The sequence below is a fragment of the Pelophylax lessonae genome (genome assembly GCF_965119305.1).
Source record: "Pelophylax lessonae genome assembly, chromosome: 4".
Classification (NCBI taxonomy): Eukaryota; Metazoa; Chordata; class Amphibia; order Anura; family Ranidae; genus Pelophylax; species Pelophylax lessonae.
Window position 1 is genome coordinate 108,748,126 of NC_138771.1, and position 14,955 is coordinate 108,763,080.

A 14,955-nucleotide genomic window follows, 5' to 3' on the forward strand; every position below is an offset into this window, starting at 1 on the left:
CTGGAGGATGTGGGGGCCATATTATACTCTGATCGGGTCACTACAATCTGATATAACTGGTGGCACTGGTGCAGATGGATCCCTCCAATGTGGCATGTGCTCTTAGGTCTGGCTATGTACCTTGCACCCTCCATGTCATGACTCATATCATTCCCGTTTAGACAATTGTTGCCTGAAGTAGTATTAAACCCCAAACCAAAAATGTAATATATTGCAGCTTACCAATCATTAGAAGTCGTGGCTGCATTAGTATTCTTTTTTTAGGCTTTTCCCCCCTCTGTTTTCACCTGATAATCTGGCCAGTACCAACCCTCCTGTATTAGACCCCTTTCACACCAGCAGACCGATCGGGTCCACCTGTCAGTTTTCCGGTCAGACCCGATCGGACCACCCATTGTTCTCTATGGAGTGGCGGATGTCAGCGGGTTAATGTGTCCGCTGACACCCGCCGGCATTTGATCCGACCTGGTCTGCTAAAAACATGGGGATGTGTTCGCCATCCGTCCGATGGATCAGATCGGAGGACAGTCAGATGGAAATGGACAGGCAGTCGGTTTCCATCCAACTGCTCCATAGAGAACAGTGGGCTGTGTCCATATCTGCTCTGCATAGCGGAGCGGACACGGACCTGACATCCTCCTACTCAGCAGGGATCAGCAGAGGGATCCCCCGTTGAGCAGGTGGATCTGCTTGATGGATTCTGCTCTGTCTGGAAGGGAATGAGAAAAGAGGCACATCACTCCAGGTGAAAGGATTAAGCTGATTGGACCCCACACATGGGTGCTAGCCTCAGCTCGCTTCCATGGAACTAATAGGGGTTATAAATAAACACTGTGTCTTTGTGTGAAACGCGTCCACCATCTGTACCAGTCACTATCCTGTGTGTGCCACCTTGGGATGTTGCTATTAATGGACTCAAGATCCATCTGAAAGGGGCCTTGGATTGCCTCCACTCTGGTTGAAGGAGCACAGGGGACACCTTTTGGTGGCATTGTCAATTTGGGGGGGGGGGGAGTGTTAGATGTACTAGCAGAATTAAAAATAGTGACAAATTGAACTTCAGCTAACACTTTATAGGCAGTTACAGCAAACAGTTTTTTTTTCCTTTTGGGGATAAAGGTTTTACATCAATAAATAAAAGCTGATCGTTGTAAGCACCCCTGCCAGTGTTAAATGGTTTGTCTGATCTCTGCAAGAGAACCTTATAACCACTTTAAGGAGGTGAGGGATTATGCAATACTAACATACATCCCTTTCATTGGGTGACAACCTCACAGAGGGGTGAGAGGGGTGTGGCAGCAGAATAGCCATACACTGATCTTCCCAGTGAATGGCTTTGCAGGGGGTGTTGTCAGCACAAGTCTGTTCATTGGAGCTGGGCAAGAAAACTGACCACACTAGGACAGATGTGCTCCCATGGTCAGTTAAAAGGAAAGCAGAGGAACTGTCAGGAACACCAGAGATTTCACAAGTCATAAAGGAAGCAATACAAAGAGAACAGGAGACTTCTTCATAGAAGTACATGGTACAGCAGCCACATATCAGGACATGCACTTTAATAAAACAGCAGAGAGTTATGAGAGATGTGGCTGCACATCCAGAGTGATTATCTTATGAACTATCCCTGGAAATGGTGGCCAGGACCTGCCTTGTTTTTTCCTGCACAGATCTTACAGAGGGGCTTCTGTGGGCACGTGCAGTCAGCCTCTCTGTGGGCATTGTGCCCTCTCTAGACATGGCGCAAGGCAAGCACGGGGAAGGAGGGGTCTGGAGAACCGGGTTTGCGTCTGACGTCTCCCATTATTGCGGTGCGACGCTCTGACGTTTCCGGCGACGGGCGGACCGGAGGGAGAGCTCCGCCTCTTTCCAAAGTGCCCGCACAGTATTAACCATTGATATACCGGCCAGTGAAGTTTCTGCCAGGCTTCGCCTGCTGTATACACAGACCCCCGGTGAGCGGACGGAGCTGGGAGCCAACTCCGCCCACAAACTTCTTCTTCCTGGTGTTTGTTGTTATTGTTAGAGGGCGGGACTTGTGAGAATCGTTGTTCCGCCCTCGGCTCCTCCCCGGCTACGCCCAGTCCAGAGTGAGCGATCCATCAGCCCAGCATAGAACATACGTCGCCGTGTCCGGAGTGCTCCCCGGTAATCGGAGCCGGGCGGCGCTGTGTCACATTCCGGGGGGCTGTCGGTGTCCGCTACCGGGGGCTGTGTGCCTCCCTGACCTGAGATGACGAGGGTGAGGCGCCGAGTCCTGTGTGTTAGGCCAGCCACCACTACTTACTTGTAGCTGGGCCACCTGTAGAGTCACACTGAGGGGAACTACATGTCCCAGCCATGGGGGAGGGGAGGGGATCACTTACTTATCACACTGTTACCAAGAGCAACCGATCACTGCACACACCATTCTTATCAATGGCCTTATTATGGGGGACTGTACTCTGATTACATGTCTGTGCTATCTATATACTCATCTCCTCTCATCTATATACTCCTCTCCTCTCTTCTATATACTCCTCTCCTCTCTTCTATATACTCCTCTCCTCTCATCTATATACTTCTCTCATCTATATACTTTCTTCTATATACTTCTCTCCTCTCTTCTATATACTCCTCTCTTCTATATACTCCTCTCTTCTATATACTCCTCTCCTCTCTTCTATATACTCCTCTCTTCTATATACTCCTCTCCTCTCTTCTATATACTCCTCTCCTCTCTTCTATATACTTCTCTCCTCTCTTCTATATACTCCACTCTTCTATATACTCATCTCCTCTCTTCTATATACTCCTCTCCTCTCATCTATATACTTTCTTCTATATACTTCTCTCCTCTCTTCTATATACTTCTCTCCTCTCTTCTATATACTCCTCTCTTCTATATACTCCTCTCTTCTATATACTCCTCTCCTCTCTTCTATATACTCCTCTCTTCTATATACTCCTCTCCTCTCTTCTATATACTCCTCTCCTCTCTTCTATATACTTCTCTCCTCTCTTCTATATACTCCACTCTTCTATATACTCATCTCCTCTCTTCTATATACTCCTCTCCTCTCATCTATATACTTTCTTCTATATACTTCTCTCCTCTCTTCTATATACTTCTCTCCTCTTCTATATACTCATCTCATCTCTTCTATATACTCATCTCCTCTCTTCTATATACTCATCTCCTCACATCTATATACTCATCTCCTCTCTTCTATATACTCCTCTCCTCTCATCTATATACTTTCTTCTATATACTTCTCTCCTCTCTTCTATATACTTCTCTCTTCTATATACTCATCTCCTCACATCTATATACTCATCTCCTCTCATCTATATACTCCTCTCTTCTATATACTTCTCTCCTCGCTTCTATATACTCCTTTCTTCTATACTCATCTCCTCTCTTCTACATACGCTGATCTATATACTCCTCTCCTCTATATTCTCCTTTTCTGTAAATACTATTCTTCTCTCATCTATATACTTCTCTTCTTCTTTATATACTCCTCTCCTTTTATATACTCCTCTTTTCTATATACGCCTCTCTATATACTCCTTCTTCTGTATATACTCCTCTCCTTTTATATACTCCTCTTTTCTATATACGCCTCTCTATATACTCCTCCTTCTGTATATACTCCTCTTCTCCTCTATACACTCTTCTTCTGTATATACTGCTCTCCTTTACTCCATATACTCCTTTCCTCTGCTCTATAAGATCCTCACCCTCGTCTCTGCTCTTTACTCCTCTGCACTGCTGTAAATTAGAGCTGCACATTTCTGGATAAAGTGAGAATCACAACTTTTTTGCTTAGAATAAAGATCGGGATTCTCAGGATTCTCTCAGGATTCTCTCAGGATTCTCAGTGTAACGTCATCTTTCACATTATACATAAAAATTGGGCTAACTTTACTGTTTGCTTTTGAAGAACTGCTGCTCAAATACAGTGTGACATAAAATATTGCTAGGACCGCCTTTTATTCTCTGGGGTCTCTACTAAAAAAAAGTGTTATGTTTGGGGGTTCTAAGTAATTTTTTAGCAAAAAATACTGATTTTTAACTTGTAAGCAACAAGTGTGAGAAAAAGCTTACCGGTAGTCTTTATGTGGCTAAACTGAGCTCATTTACAGACGGCAGTTCATCCCTTTGATCTAAAAGAACCAAATGATACAATGTTTATTTTTATCTGGTGCTAAGCAATATTGTGATAAACTTTGCAGGCTGCCTTTTTTTTTTTTTGGTCAGCTGTGACAGCTCTGCACTGTATAGTGAAATGCCTGATTAAGATCGTTGTGAATCACAATGTTTTAATGATTAATCGTGCAACTCTACTGTATATACCCCTCTCCCCTGCTGTGTATACCCCTCTCCCTTGCTGTGTATACCCCTCTCCTCTCCCCTGCTGTGTATACCCCTCTCCTCTCCCCTGCTGTGTATACCCCTCTCCCCTGCTGTGTATACCCCTCTCCCCTGCTGTGTATACCCCTCTCCCCTGCTGTGTATACCCCTCTCCACTGCTGTGTATACCCCTCTCCACTGCTGTGTATACCCCTCTCCCCTGCTGTGTATACCCCTCTCCCTTGCTGTGTATACCCCTCTCCCCTGCTGTGTATACCCCTCTCCCCTGCTGTGTATACCCCTCTCCACTGCTGTGTATACCCCTCTCCACTGCTGTGTATACCCCTCTCCACTGCTGTGTATACCCCTCTCCACTGCTGTGTATACCCCTCTCCCCTGCTGTGTATACCCCTCTCCACTGCTGTGTATACCCCTCTCCACTGCTGTGTATACCCCTCTCCCCTCCACTGCCGTGTATACCCCTCTCCCCCTCCACTGCCGTGTATACCCCTCTCCCCCTCCACTGCCGTGTATACCCCTTTCCCCCTCCACTGCCGTGTATACCCCTCTCCCCCTCCACTGCCGTGTATACCCCTCTCCCCCTCCACTGCCGTGTATACCCCTCTCCCCCTCCACTGCCGTGTATACCCCTCTCCCCCTCCACTGCCGTGTATACCCCTCTCCCCCTCCACTGCCGTGTATACCCCTCTCCCCCTCCACTGCCGTGTATACCCCTCTCCCCCTCCACTGCCGTGTATACCCCTCTCCCCCTCCACTGCCGTGTATACCCCTCTCCCCCTCCACTGCCGTGTATACCCCTCTCCCCTCCACTGCCGTGTATACCCCTCTCCCCTCCACTGCCGTGTATACCCCTCTCCCCTCCACTGCCGTGTATACCCCTCTCCCCCTCCACTGCCGTGTATACCCCTCTCCCCCTCCACTGCCGTGTATACCCCTCTCCCCTCCACTGCCGTGTATACCCCTCTCCCCTCCACTGCCGTGTATACCCCTCTCCCCTCCACTGCCGTGTATACCCCTCTCCCCTCCACTGCCGTGTATACCCCTCTCCCCTCCACTGCCGTGTATACCCCTCTCCTCTCCACTGCCGTGTATACCCCTCTCCACTGCCGTGTATACCCCTCTCCACTGCTGTGTATACCCCTCTCCACTGCTGTGTATACCCCTCTCCCCTCCACTGCCGTGTATACCCCTCTCCCCTCCACTGCCGTGTATACCCCTCTCCCCTCCACTGCCGTGTATACCCCTCTCCCCTCCACTGCCGTGTATACCCCTCTCCCCTCCACTGCCGTGTATACCCCTCTCCCCTCCACTGCCGTGTATACCCCTCTCCCCTCCACTGCCGTCTATACCCCTCTCCCCTCCACTGCCGTCTATACCCCTCTCCCCTCCACTGCCGTCTATACCCCTCTCCCCTCCACTGCCGTCTATACCCCTCTCCCCTCCACTGCCGTCTATACCCCTCTCCCCTCCACTGCTGTCTATATCCCTCACCCCAAGACTGCTGTATATATAACCCCTTTCTGTTCTTTGTATCTCCTCAGAATACGGTAATGGAAGAGACAGCGATATGGGAGCAGCAGACAGTCACTCTCCACAGGGTAAGCCAGCCACCAGTAATTCCCCCTCTGTGCAGCTCAGGATACCGGCCACCGCTGGGAACAATAGACAAAAGCCAGATGTCAGGAAGCTGAGGAGAAGGAAATCAGTTTTGTCATTTTCCTTTTGTCAGAATTAGTTGTAAACTTTGAACTCATTGTTGTCACTTTGTTGAAGCTGTGTGTGTATGTGTATGTATATATATAATATGTGTGTGTCTGCAGTCCTGGGAAGTCAGGTTCTGTCTGGACCTTTTTCTTCTGGCTGCCCTGCAGTCTTGGTTCTGTTTGGTATTGGCATCTTGTATATATTTGGGATGTTTTGCAAAGTGGGTGACTAGACCAGGTTACTGTTATTGTTGTTAGGTTGTTAGTGTTTTGTGTGGGATTTTTAGGCCTCACACGGGTGCTGAGGTCTTTAGTCAATGAATTGGCCGTGTGCATGCAGGCAGCCTATATAAGTGTATGGGGACACAGCTGCTCATCCTATTGTGACAGGTGTGCCAGTGCAGGTAAGTGGCAATGCCCGCTGTCTGTGTTTGGGATTGCTCACCCGCACACCAGTCAATTTACACTTTCATTGGCTGCCTGCATGAAGCCCCTTTTATGGACTACAGCTGCCAGGTTCTACATGCAGGCAGTCCATGTAATTGAATGACAACAGAACTGCTCATCCCAGTTCGACAGGTGTGTGGGTGCTGGTGGCATTTGGTGCCACTGTCAAATTGGGATAAGTGGCTGTCTCTGAGCATTCCCATACACTTACATAAAAAACACTATAAAAATGTACAATTGAATGCAGCAATATGCATGCTTATGCATTTGGTAGATACGGACGTATGGTGTATGTGTATATCACAACACTGGGGGCTAGAAGAGGGAGAAGAATTGTATGTATGCATACACAAGGCCTAATATTCTTCCAGCTGCATCCTCTTTTATCTACCAGCGATCCATTGTGCCTGTTTAAACTAGCATGTACTTCAATAAGTGGAACTTACTGCACTGCAATAAAAAATGTTCTATTTTATTATTTATTGTTCTGATCACATCGCTGCATTAAAGATCTGTACGCAGCTGTGTGCGTCGTCCCATAGACCACAATGCACCCGTGTTGTCGTTTATTTTATCCATGTGCTACCGGCCTAATTTTTCTCAGATTTCTCTGCATTATATTTTATTTTAGAACATGTCTGAAGCTTTTTTTTTTTCAAGTCTTTACTGCATGTATGTTGTCTATACAATGTATTACTACCTGCATTGGTCTAATGTGTGAAATTCTTATTTTGGCTTTACACCTGTAGAATTTAATTCGCACGTTTGGACAAGAAAGTGTAAAATTCGCTTTTCTTACCATTCAATAGTGCTTTCTTGGATTTGACTGATTTTGAATGTCCTCTGCAGGCGGTTTCACTCTGACAGGAAGACTCAATGAACTACTTAGAGCAGTGATGGCTAACCTTGTCACCCCAGATGTTTTGGAACTACATTTCCCATAATGCTCAACTACAGTGGGTACGGAAAGTATTCAGACCCCCTTAAATTTTTCACTCTTTGTTATATTGCAGCCATTTGCTAAAATCATTTAAGTTCATTCTTCTTCCTCATGAATGTACACATAGCACCCCATACTGACAGAAAAACACAGAATTGTTGACATTGTTGCAGATTTATTAAAAAAGAAAAACTGAAATATCACATGGTCCTAAGTATTCAGACCCTTTGCTCAGTATTTAGTAGAAGCCCCCTTTTGATCTAATACAGCCAGGAGTCTTTTTGGGAAAGATGCAACAAGTCTTTCACACCTGGATTTGGGGATCCTCTGCCATTCCTCCTTGCAGATCCTCTCCAGTTCTGTCAGGTTGGATGGTAAACGTTGGTGGACAGCCATTTTTAGGTCTCTCCAGAGATGCTCAATTGGGTTTAAGTCAGGGCTCTGGCTGGGCCATTCAAGAACAGTCACGGAGTTGTTGTGAAGCCACTCCTTCGTTATTTTAGCTGTGTGCTTAGGGTCATTGTCTTGTTGGAAGGTAAACCTTCGGCCCAGTCTGAGGTCCAGAGCACTCTGGAGAAGGTTTTTGTCCAGGATATCCCTGTACTTGGCCGCATTCATCTTTCCCTCGATTGCAACCAGTCGTCCTGTCCCTGCAGCTGAAAAACACCCCCACAGCATGATGCTGCCACCACCATGCTTCACTGTTGGAACTGTATTGGACAGGTGATGAGCAGTGCCTGGTTTTCTCCACACATACCGCTTAGAATTAAGGCCAAAAAGTTCTATTTTGGTCTCATCAGACCAGAGAATCTTATTTCTCACCATCTTGGAGTCCTTCAGGTATTTTTTAGCAAACTCCATGCGGGCTTTCATGTGTCTTAAGCCCCGTACACACGCACAGATCGTCGTCATACAAACGTCGGCGGACGAAAGATCTGCCGATTGTACGCGTGTTAGTATGGTGCCTCCGACAGCTGTCTGCACACAATCCGCGGACAAGAGTCTTTCTTGCAAACATGAAAATTTTTGTCTGCGGACACCAGAACGGACGATTGTTCGCCTGTCAGTACAGAAATCAGCCGACAGACCGCAGATTTGCAAGACTGGGCATGCTCAGAAAATAAAAAGCACAGGGAAAGTTAACCATTACATGACATCACTTCTGCAGTCAGCTGAAGTCTGCGGACAAAATTCTTGTGCTGTCCTTGTGCTGTCTTTGCACTTTTCAACAGACACCGACATCCCGGGGAGAAAAGACGAACATTTGTATGACGACGATCTGTGCGTGTGTACGGGGCTTTACACTGAGGAGAGGCTTCCGTCGGGCCACTCTGCCATAAAGCCCCGACTGGTGGAGGGCTGCAGTGATGGTTGACTTTCTACAACTTTCTCCCATCTCCTGACTGCATCTCTGGAGCTCAGCCACAGTGATCTTTGGGTTCTTCTTTACCTCTCTCACCAAGGCTCTTCTTCCCCGATAGCTCAGTTTGGCCGGACGGCCAGCTCTAGGAAGGGTTCTGGTCGTCCCAAACGTCTTCCATTTGAGGATTATGGAGGCCACTGTGCTCTTAGGAACCTTAAGTGCAGCAGAAATCTTTTTGTAACCTTGGCCAGATCTGTGCCTTGCCACAATTCTGTCTCTGAGCTCTTCAGGCAGTTCCTTTGACCTCATGCTTCTCATTTGCTCTGACATGCATTGTGATCTGGAAGGTCTTATATAGACAGGTGTGTGGCTTTCCTAATCAAGTCCAATCAGTATAATCAAACACAGCTGGACTTAAATGAAGGTGTAGAACCATCTCAAGGATGATCAGAAGAAATGGAAAGCACCTGAGTTAAATATGAGTGTCACGGCAAAGGGTCTGAATACTTAGGACCATGTGATATTTCAGTTTTTCTTTTTTAATAAATCTGCAACAATGTCAACAATTCTGTGTTTTTCTGTCAGTATGGGGTGCTATGTGTACATTCATGAGGAAGAAGAATGAACTTAAATGATTTTAGCAAATGGCTGCAATATAACAAAGAGTGAAAAATTTAAGGGGGTCTGAATACTTTCCGTACCCACTGTATACTGCAGTGTATATGAGCATCATGGGAAATGTAGTTCCAAAACATCTGGGATGCCAAGGTTCGCCATCACGGACCTAGAGTGATCAACAGTGCTGTGGTAGTTTTATCGAGAACTATAAGCTGACAGCCTTGTAGTTTTCCCGTTCACAGAACACCGTGAATGGATGACGTGGCCGGGCGGAATCCTGAATGGCTGCGTTTATTTTCTAGATTGTAAAAGCGAGCGAGGGGGAAAGATCCCTTGCTTGCTGTGAAAAATGGGGAGAGGGGGAAAGGAAGAGTACAGGGGCCGGTTCATTTGTAACATGCACCCTGAATATGAGTGTAACATAATATAAAATGTGAACTTATTCTTTAACTTTGAAAAGTGCTTGCCCATAAGACTAGTTATTATTTTTTGGATTCAGCGATTAGCAATTCATTTTTTTCCCATTATATTTGACATTTTCCATCCTTGTCCTTCAATTTTATTTGCTCACTCTGGTGGAAAGTGATTATCAAATCGTCCTCTCAAGATAATTAAACAAACGTTCTGAAAATGATTATTCGCTAACAAAGTTCTACAGGTGTAAGGCCAGCTTTGGAAGACATGAAGTTGTAGACTAAAACTTGGTAAAACCTTGAGGCCCCATTCACACTTGGCGATATGGAATCACGGGCAGAATTGGCGCAATTCCGCCCGGGCAGTCGTTGCACAACCCAGGTCTGGGTGCCATTCATTCTAAATGACACCCAAAATGCGGTGTTATTTTTGCCATGCATCCAACAGAATCGCACTGCAAAAGCGGCACAATGGGATTTTAAGGATTGTGCCAAGCTTGTTGCCCAAAAAGGAGTAGGAGCTTCTTTTGGGCGACAAACGCGCATAGGGCAGCTCATTGAAGTGAATAGGCTGCCCTGTGCATGACACTCGGAATAACTTGAAAATCGCTCACACAAAATTGAGAGCAGGAACAGGAGTTCCCACTATGTGAAGTGTGAATGATAAGTTGTACTCCCACACTTTTGTTCATTCACACTAGGTGCACTGGAACTGTGCTGGGCAGCTTTGCTTTGTTCCCTATGCGGGCAGTTCACACCAGCATTACAGTGGTGTGTGTGCGCTGACAAATAACTACATGCAGTGAGTTGTGATGTAAACTACGGCATCCCATTGCCACTGTCTGAATACAATTTAATGATGTATAAATAAAGTTCTAACAAAAAAAAAAGCTAAATGGTGCACGGTTTTCTCCTAGCATATGCCGATGTGCCATATGATCAGTGCAGTTTGCTGGTGTGAGCGGCAGGCCATATGATCAGTGCAGTTTGCTGGTGTGAGCGGCGGGCCATATGATCAGTGCAGTTTGCTGGTGTGAATAGCGGGCTGTATGATCAATGCAGTTTGCTGGTGTGAGCGGCTGGCCATATGATCAGTGCAGTTTGCTGGTGTGAGCGGCGGGCTATATGATCAATGCAGGTTGCTGGTGTGAATGTTGGGCCATATGATCAGTGCAGTTTGCCGGTGTGAGCTGCGGGCTATATGATCAGTGCAGTTTGCCGGTGTGAGCTGCGGGCCATATGATCAGTGCAATTTGCTGGTGTGAGCTGCGGGCCATATGATCAGTGCAGTTTGCTGGTGTGAGCGGCAGGCCATATGATCAGTGCAGTTTGCTTGTGTTAGCAGCAGGTCATATGATCAGTGCAGTTTGCCGGTGTGAGCGGTGGGTCATATGATCAGTGCAGTTTGCTGGTGTGAGCGGCGGGCCATATGATCAGTGCAGGTTGCTGGTGTGAGCGGCGGGCCATATGATCAGTGCAGTTTGCTAAAGTAAATGAGCTCTTACAGTTTAAAAATATTTTATGGGGCTCCCAAACCTAGTATAATGATTTCTCCAGTCTGAAAGCTTGTTTTATCTATGTACATTTTTTATTAGTTTTTTGGAATTCAAAGAGAGGTTGTCATGAGAAAAAAAAAAGAGAACCGCTACCAGGTATATAAAGCGCAGCACCCAGAGATGCCGGCACATACCTGCCACGTCCTTTAGTAGCCCTGCTTTGTCTAAATGTTGGACTGTACTGACAGGCAAAACTCCCACGCCTCCTGCTGGTGCTGGAACTTGCTGCTCTATCCTGCCTCCTGAGTCCTGAACATTTCCTGTGGGTGAGGCAGCCAATAGGAATGTGGTAGGGAGGACTGGTATCATCGTGTCCAGGTATAAATACTGTCAGTGGTACCTAATGATGTAGGTGGTCCATTTGCTGAAACTCCTGGCACTGATCCTGTACCATACTTTGGGGTGTGTGGAGGAATCTGGACACTGCTGGCTGCTGTGGTTCCTCTTGATGACCCCTATGTCACTATTGTGTTCTGCAGTGACAGCAGGAGAAACCACAGTGGCCAGCGGGGACCCCGCTATTCAGGAGCCGGAGGAGTCCCATAGGGTCCATTCTGGGAGCTCTGCTCAGGGTGAAGTTTCAGCAGACGGGTTGGCGGACACTGAGGTGTGAAGCCATTTTCTTCAGCAGGTCCTGTTGATGGACTTTGTAACTCCCTGTCAGGGTCCCTTTCAGGACTGTAAGGTAAGGAAGTGCTAAAGCTTTTCTGGCAACGGCTTTTTGTTTTTCTTATAGTGATAGTGTCTAAAACCGTTCAGGAGAATACGGGTTCGTTCCTTGGTTTGCTTTTCAGCGAGCGCTTGACAGGAGTTGATATATTGCTACTTTTAACCCTCAAAATGCCACCCTACTGTTCCGCTACTGCATGCATTTCACATGTTTGCAGTGTGGCCCTATTCACTTGAATGGGTCATGTTCGGGGGCAGTACCATCTTCCACATGTGACATGCCCATCAGTCTTTGCAACAGCATGTGTTCACCCTTTAGCTGCTCTATTTCTGTTTTTAGGTGGGTGGTAAAACTGCAGATCACTTGCCTGCTTTTACCACCGCATGGCTGCTCATGTGAACAAACCCTGTAAAAGCCCTCCTATCTCATTATACTTGCCCTGCACAGTGCTTGGATGTTATGACTGGTTTCTAGCCTCTGCACTGTCACAGGGTAGCAGGTCACATGCTCCTCCATACCCAGAAATGCCAGGCTTTTTTGCTGGATGCAGAAGAAGGAGCAGCATAGGGGAGGGCTGGTAAGGTGTGTATAAGGAGGTTGGTGGGGGAGAGGGGGGTCTTTGCAGAGACTTTGCCTTTCGTGGGCAAGGTACAGCATCTCCTTAAGAAGCTCAGAGGCAACTATATTAATGGGTACCTCCCCTCTTTACTAAAAAACCTGCTTATAGGCCTTAGGCAGCTGTGGACTGTCCCTAGATAGAAATAGGTACCTTGTCTGCATCATTTGGACGCTGTCCTGGGCAGCTGTAAGTGCCAAGTCCAAGCTGCACACAGGAAATTTAAAGTGGATGTAAAGGCTGCAGGATTTTTTTTACCCTAATGGGTTCACTGCATTAAGGTGAAAAACATTTTATTTGCAGCTCCCCTCTAGTCCCATCCTAAATACTTTCCTTAGCCCAATCTCGATCCAGCAGTGTGCCCAAGAGTAGTGGCGCTGCTCGCTTTCTCTCTTCCCTTCCTCAATGGACTCAGTGATAGCAGCAGGAGCTATTGGCTCCTGCAGCTTTCAGGCAAATCCAGTGATGAGGGAGAAGGAGACGGGCTGGAGAATGACAGCGCTGTATACAGGTATACCCAGATAAATACTTTTACAATCCTTAAAAGTACTTAAATTCATAAAAATTTTTGTGTGAAAAGAAAAATTTTATACTAAATTTATATTTTATCAAAAATGATTGGTGTTCTGATGCTTCCATAAATACCCACATATAAATGTGTCAAACTGATTCAACAAACATAGCAAATGTAACAAAAAGATGTTACAATGTTTCAAAGAAATACCCACAAGTGCATTCATCAATAATAAGGGCCGGTTCACACTACTCCGACTCAACATCGCCCCGACTTTGGGCGACTTTGAAGTCGCCTGTGCAGCACGACTTCATCGCGGCTTGCAAACGACTTCTCATAATGGATGTCAATGCAAGTCGCTCCGACTTCGCCCAAAAATAGTGCAGGAACCTTTTTCTAAGTCGGAGCGACTTAAGTCGCTCTGATTAGAATGGTTCCATTGCACTGCATGAAGCTACTTGTCAGGTGACCAAGTCGGAGTATTGTGAACCGGCTCTTAGTGTTCATAATCCACTGAAACAATTCATTGTAATAATATGAATAAGGCTACATGTAAACAGAACGTTTTAAAAAGTATTTTCAACGCTGGAATTTAACAGCTATGTAAAGCTATTTAAAACGTCTGTTGTGTCGCGCTTGCAGCCACATTTAGCGGCATTTAGCGGGCGTTTGCGCTCAGATCCATTTTTAGAGGTCAAATCATCATTCCCCTTTAAACAGTAAAAACGCAAGCGCTAAACGCCGGTGATCGCGTTCGGTCGCGTTTTGCGTTTGAAACGCCGGTAAACACACAACTCAACTGCCTCTAAATGACTGTAAACGACTCAGTGTACATGGACAGATAAGATAACATAGAGGAGAGTTCAGGGGCTTCTGAAAAAAAAAAACGCCCAACTGCTCCTAAACGTCCGTTTACAAGTAGCAGTGTACATGAGGCCTAAAGTGTTCCAAAATGTTGCCAAATGAATGTGAAAATGAAAAATGTGTGTTCCTCTTCTCCTAGATTAATGCCACATCAAAAAAATGTGATCCACTACCTCTTAGGCCGCTTTCACACGGCTCCGTTCCATCGACGGAGCCGCTCTGCTTAGCGGGGGATTGATCCGCCGATCCCCGCTGAGCAGGCGGATGACAGCTCCGTCTCTGCTCTGTGTGCGGAGATGGAGGTGTCAGATCCCTGCTGTTCTCTATGGGGGAATCAGATGAGAACGGACTGCCTGTCCATTCTCATCCGATCTGTAGAGGGATGGAAAATAGAGTTTCCATTCGTCCGGATTTGACGGACAGGATTGGATCGGATGGCAGCAGACATGTCTCCGCTGACATCTGCTGCCCCATAGAGATGCATGGGGCATCCGTGCAGATCCGCCTGAAAAACTGACAGGTGGATCTGAACGGTCCGCAGGTGTGAAAGGGGCCTTATAATGAATTCCCCCCACCAGACAGAATGGCTGATAATGTGATAAACCAGCATGCAAGCGTTTTCCTTTGTGGGGAGTGATAGTCTGCAGCCCTCTGGATACATCTTTTTGTTACATTTGTTATGTTTGTTGAATCAGTTTGACACATTTATATGTTGGTATTTATGGAAGCACCAGAACACTTTTTTTATTACACACTCAGATAAGCAAATCATTTTTGATACAATATCCATTTAGTAATAATTTTTCTTTTCACACAGTAGGATTTGTGATTTAAGCACTTTTAAGGATTGTAAAAATATTTATTTGGATACACCTATATACAGCGCTGTCAGTCTTT

The 14,955-nt window shown here is 46.4% G+C and overlaps 1 protein-coding gene across 7 annotated transcripts in view; it reads left to right on the forward strand.

Moving 5' to 3' along the window:
- Nucleotides 1–14,955, forward strand: part of TJP1 (tight junction protein 1) — a 589,472-nt gene that overhangs the window by 415,409 nt on the left and 159,108 nt on the right. For 6 of the 7 annotated variants that reach the window (XM_082253421.1, XM_082253420.1, XM_082253423.1 and 3 more), the window contains one exon: nt 5,896–5,952. In XM_082253421.1, coding sequence (XP_082109547.1) covers nt 5,896–5,952 — 57 coding nt within the window. Of the gene's footprint in view, nt 1–2,060; nt 2,240–5,895; nt 5,953–14,955 lie in introns of those variants that run through there. The other variant, XM_082253425.1, reaches the window with a different exon arrangement.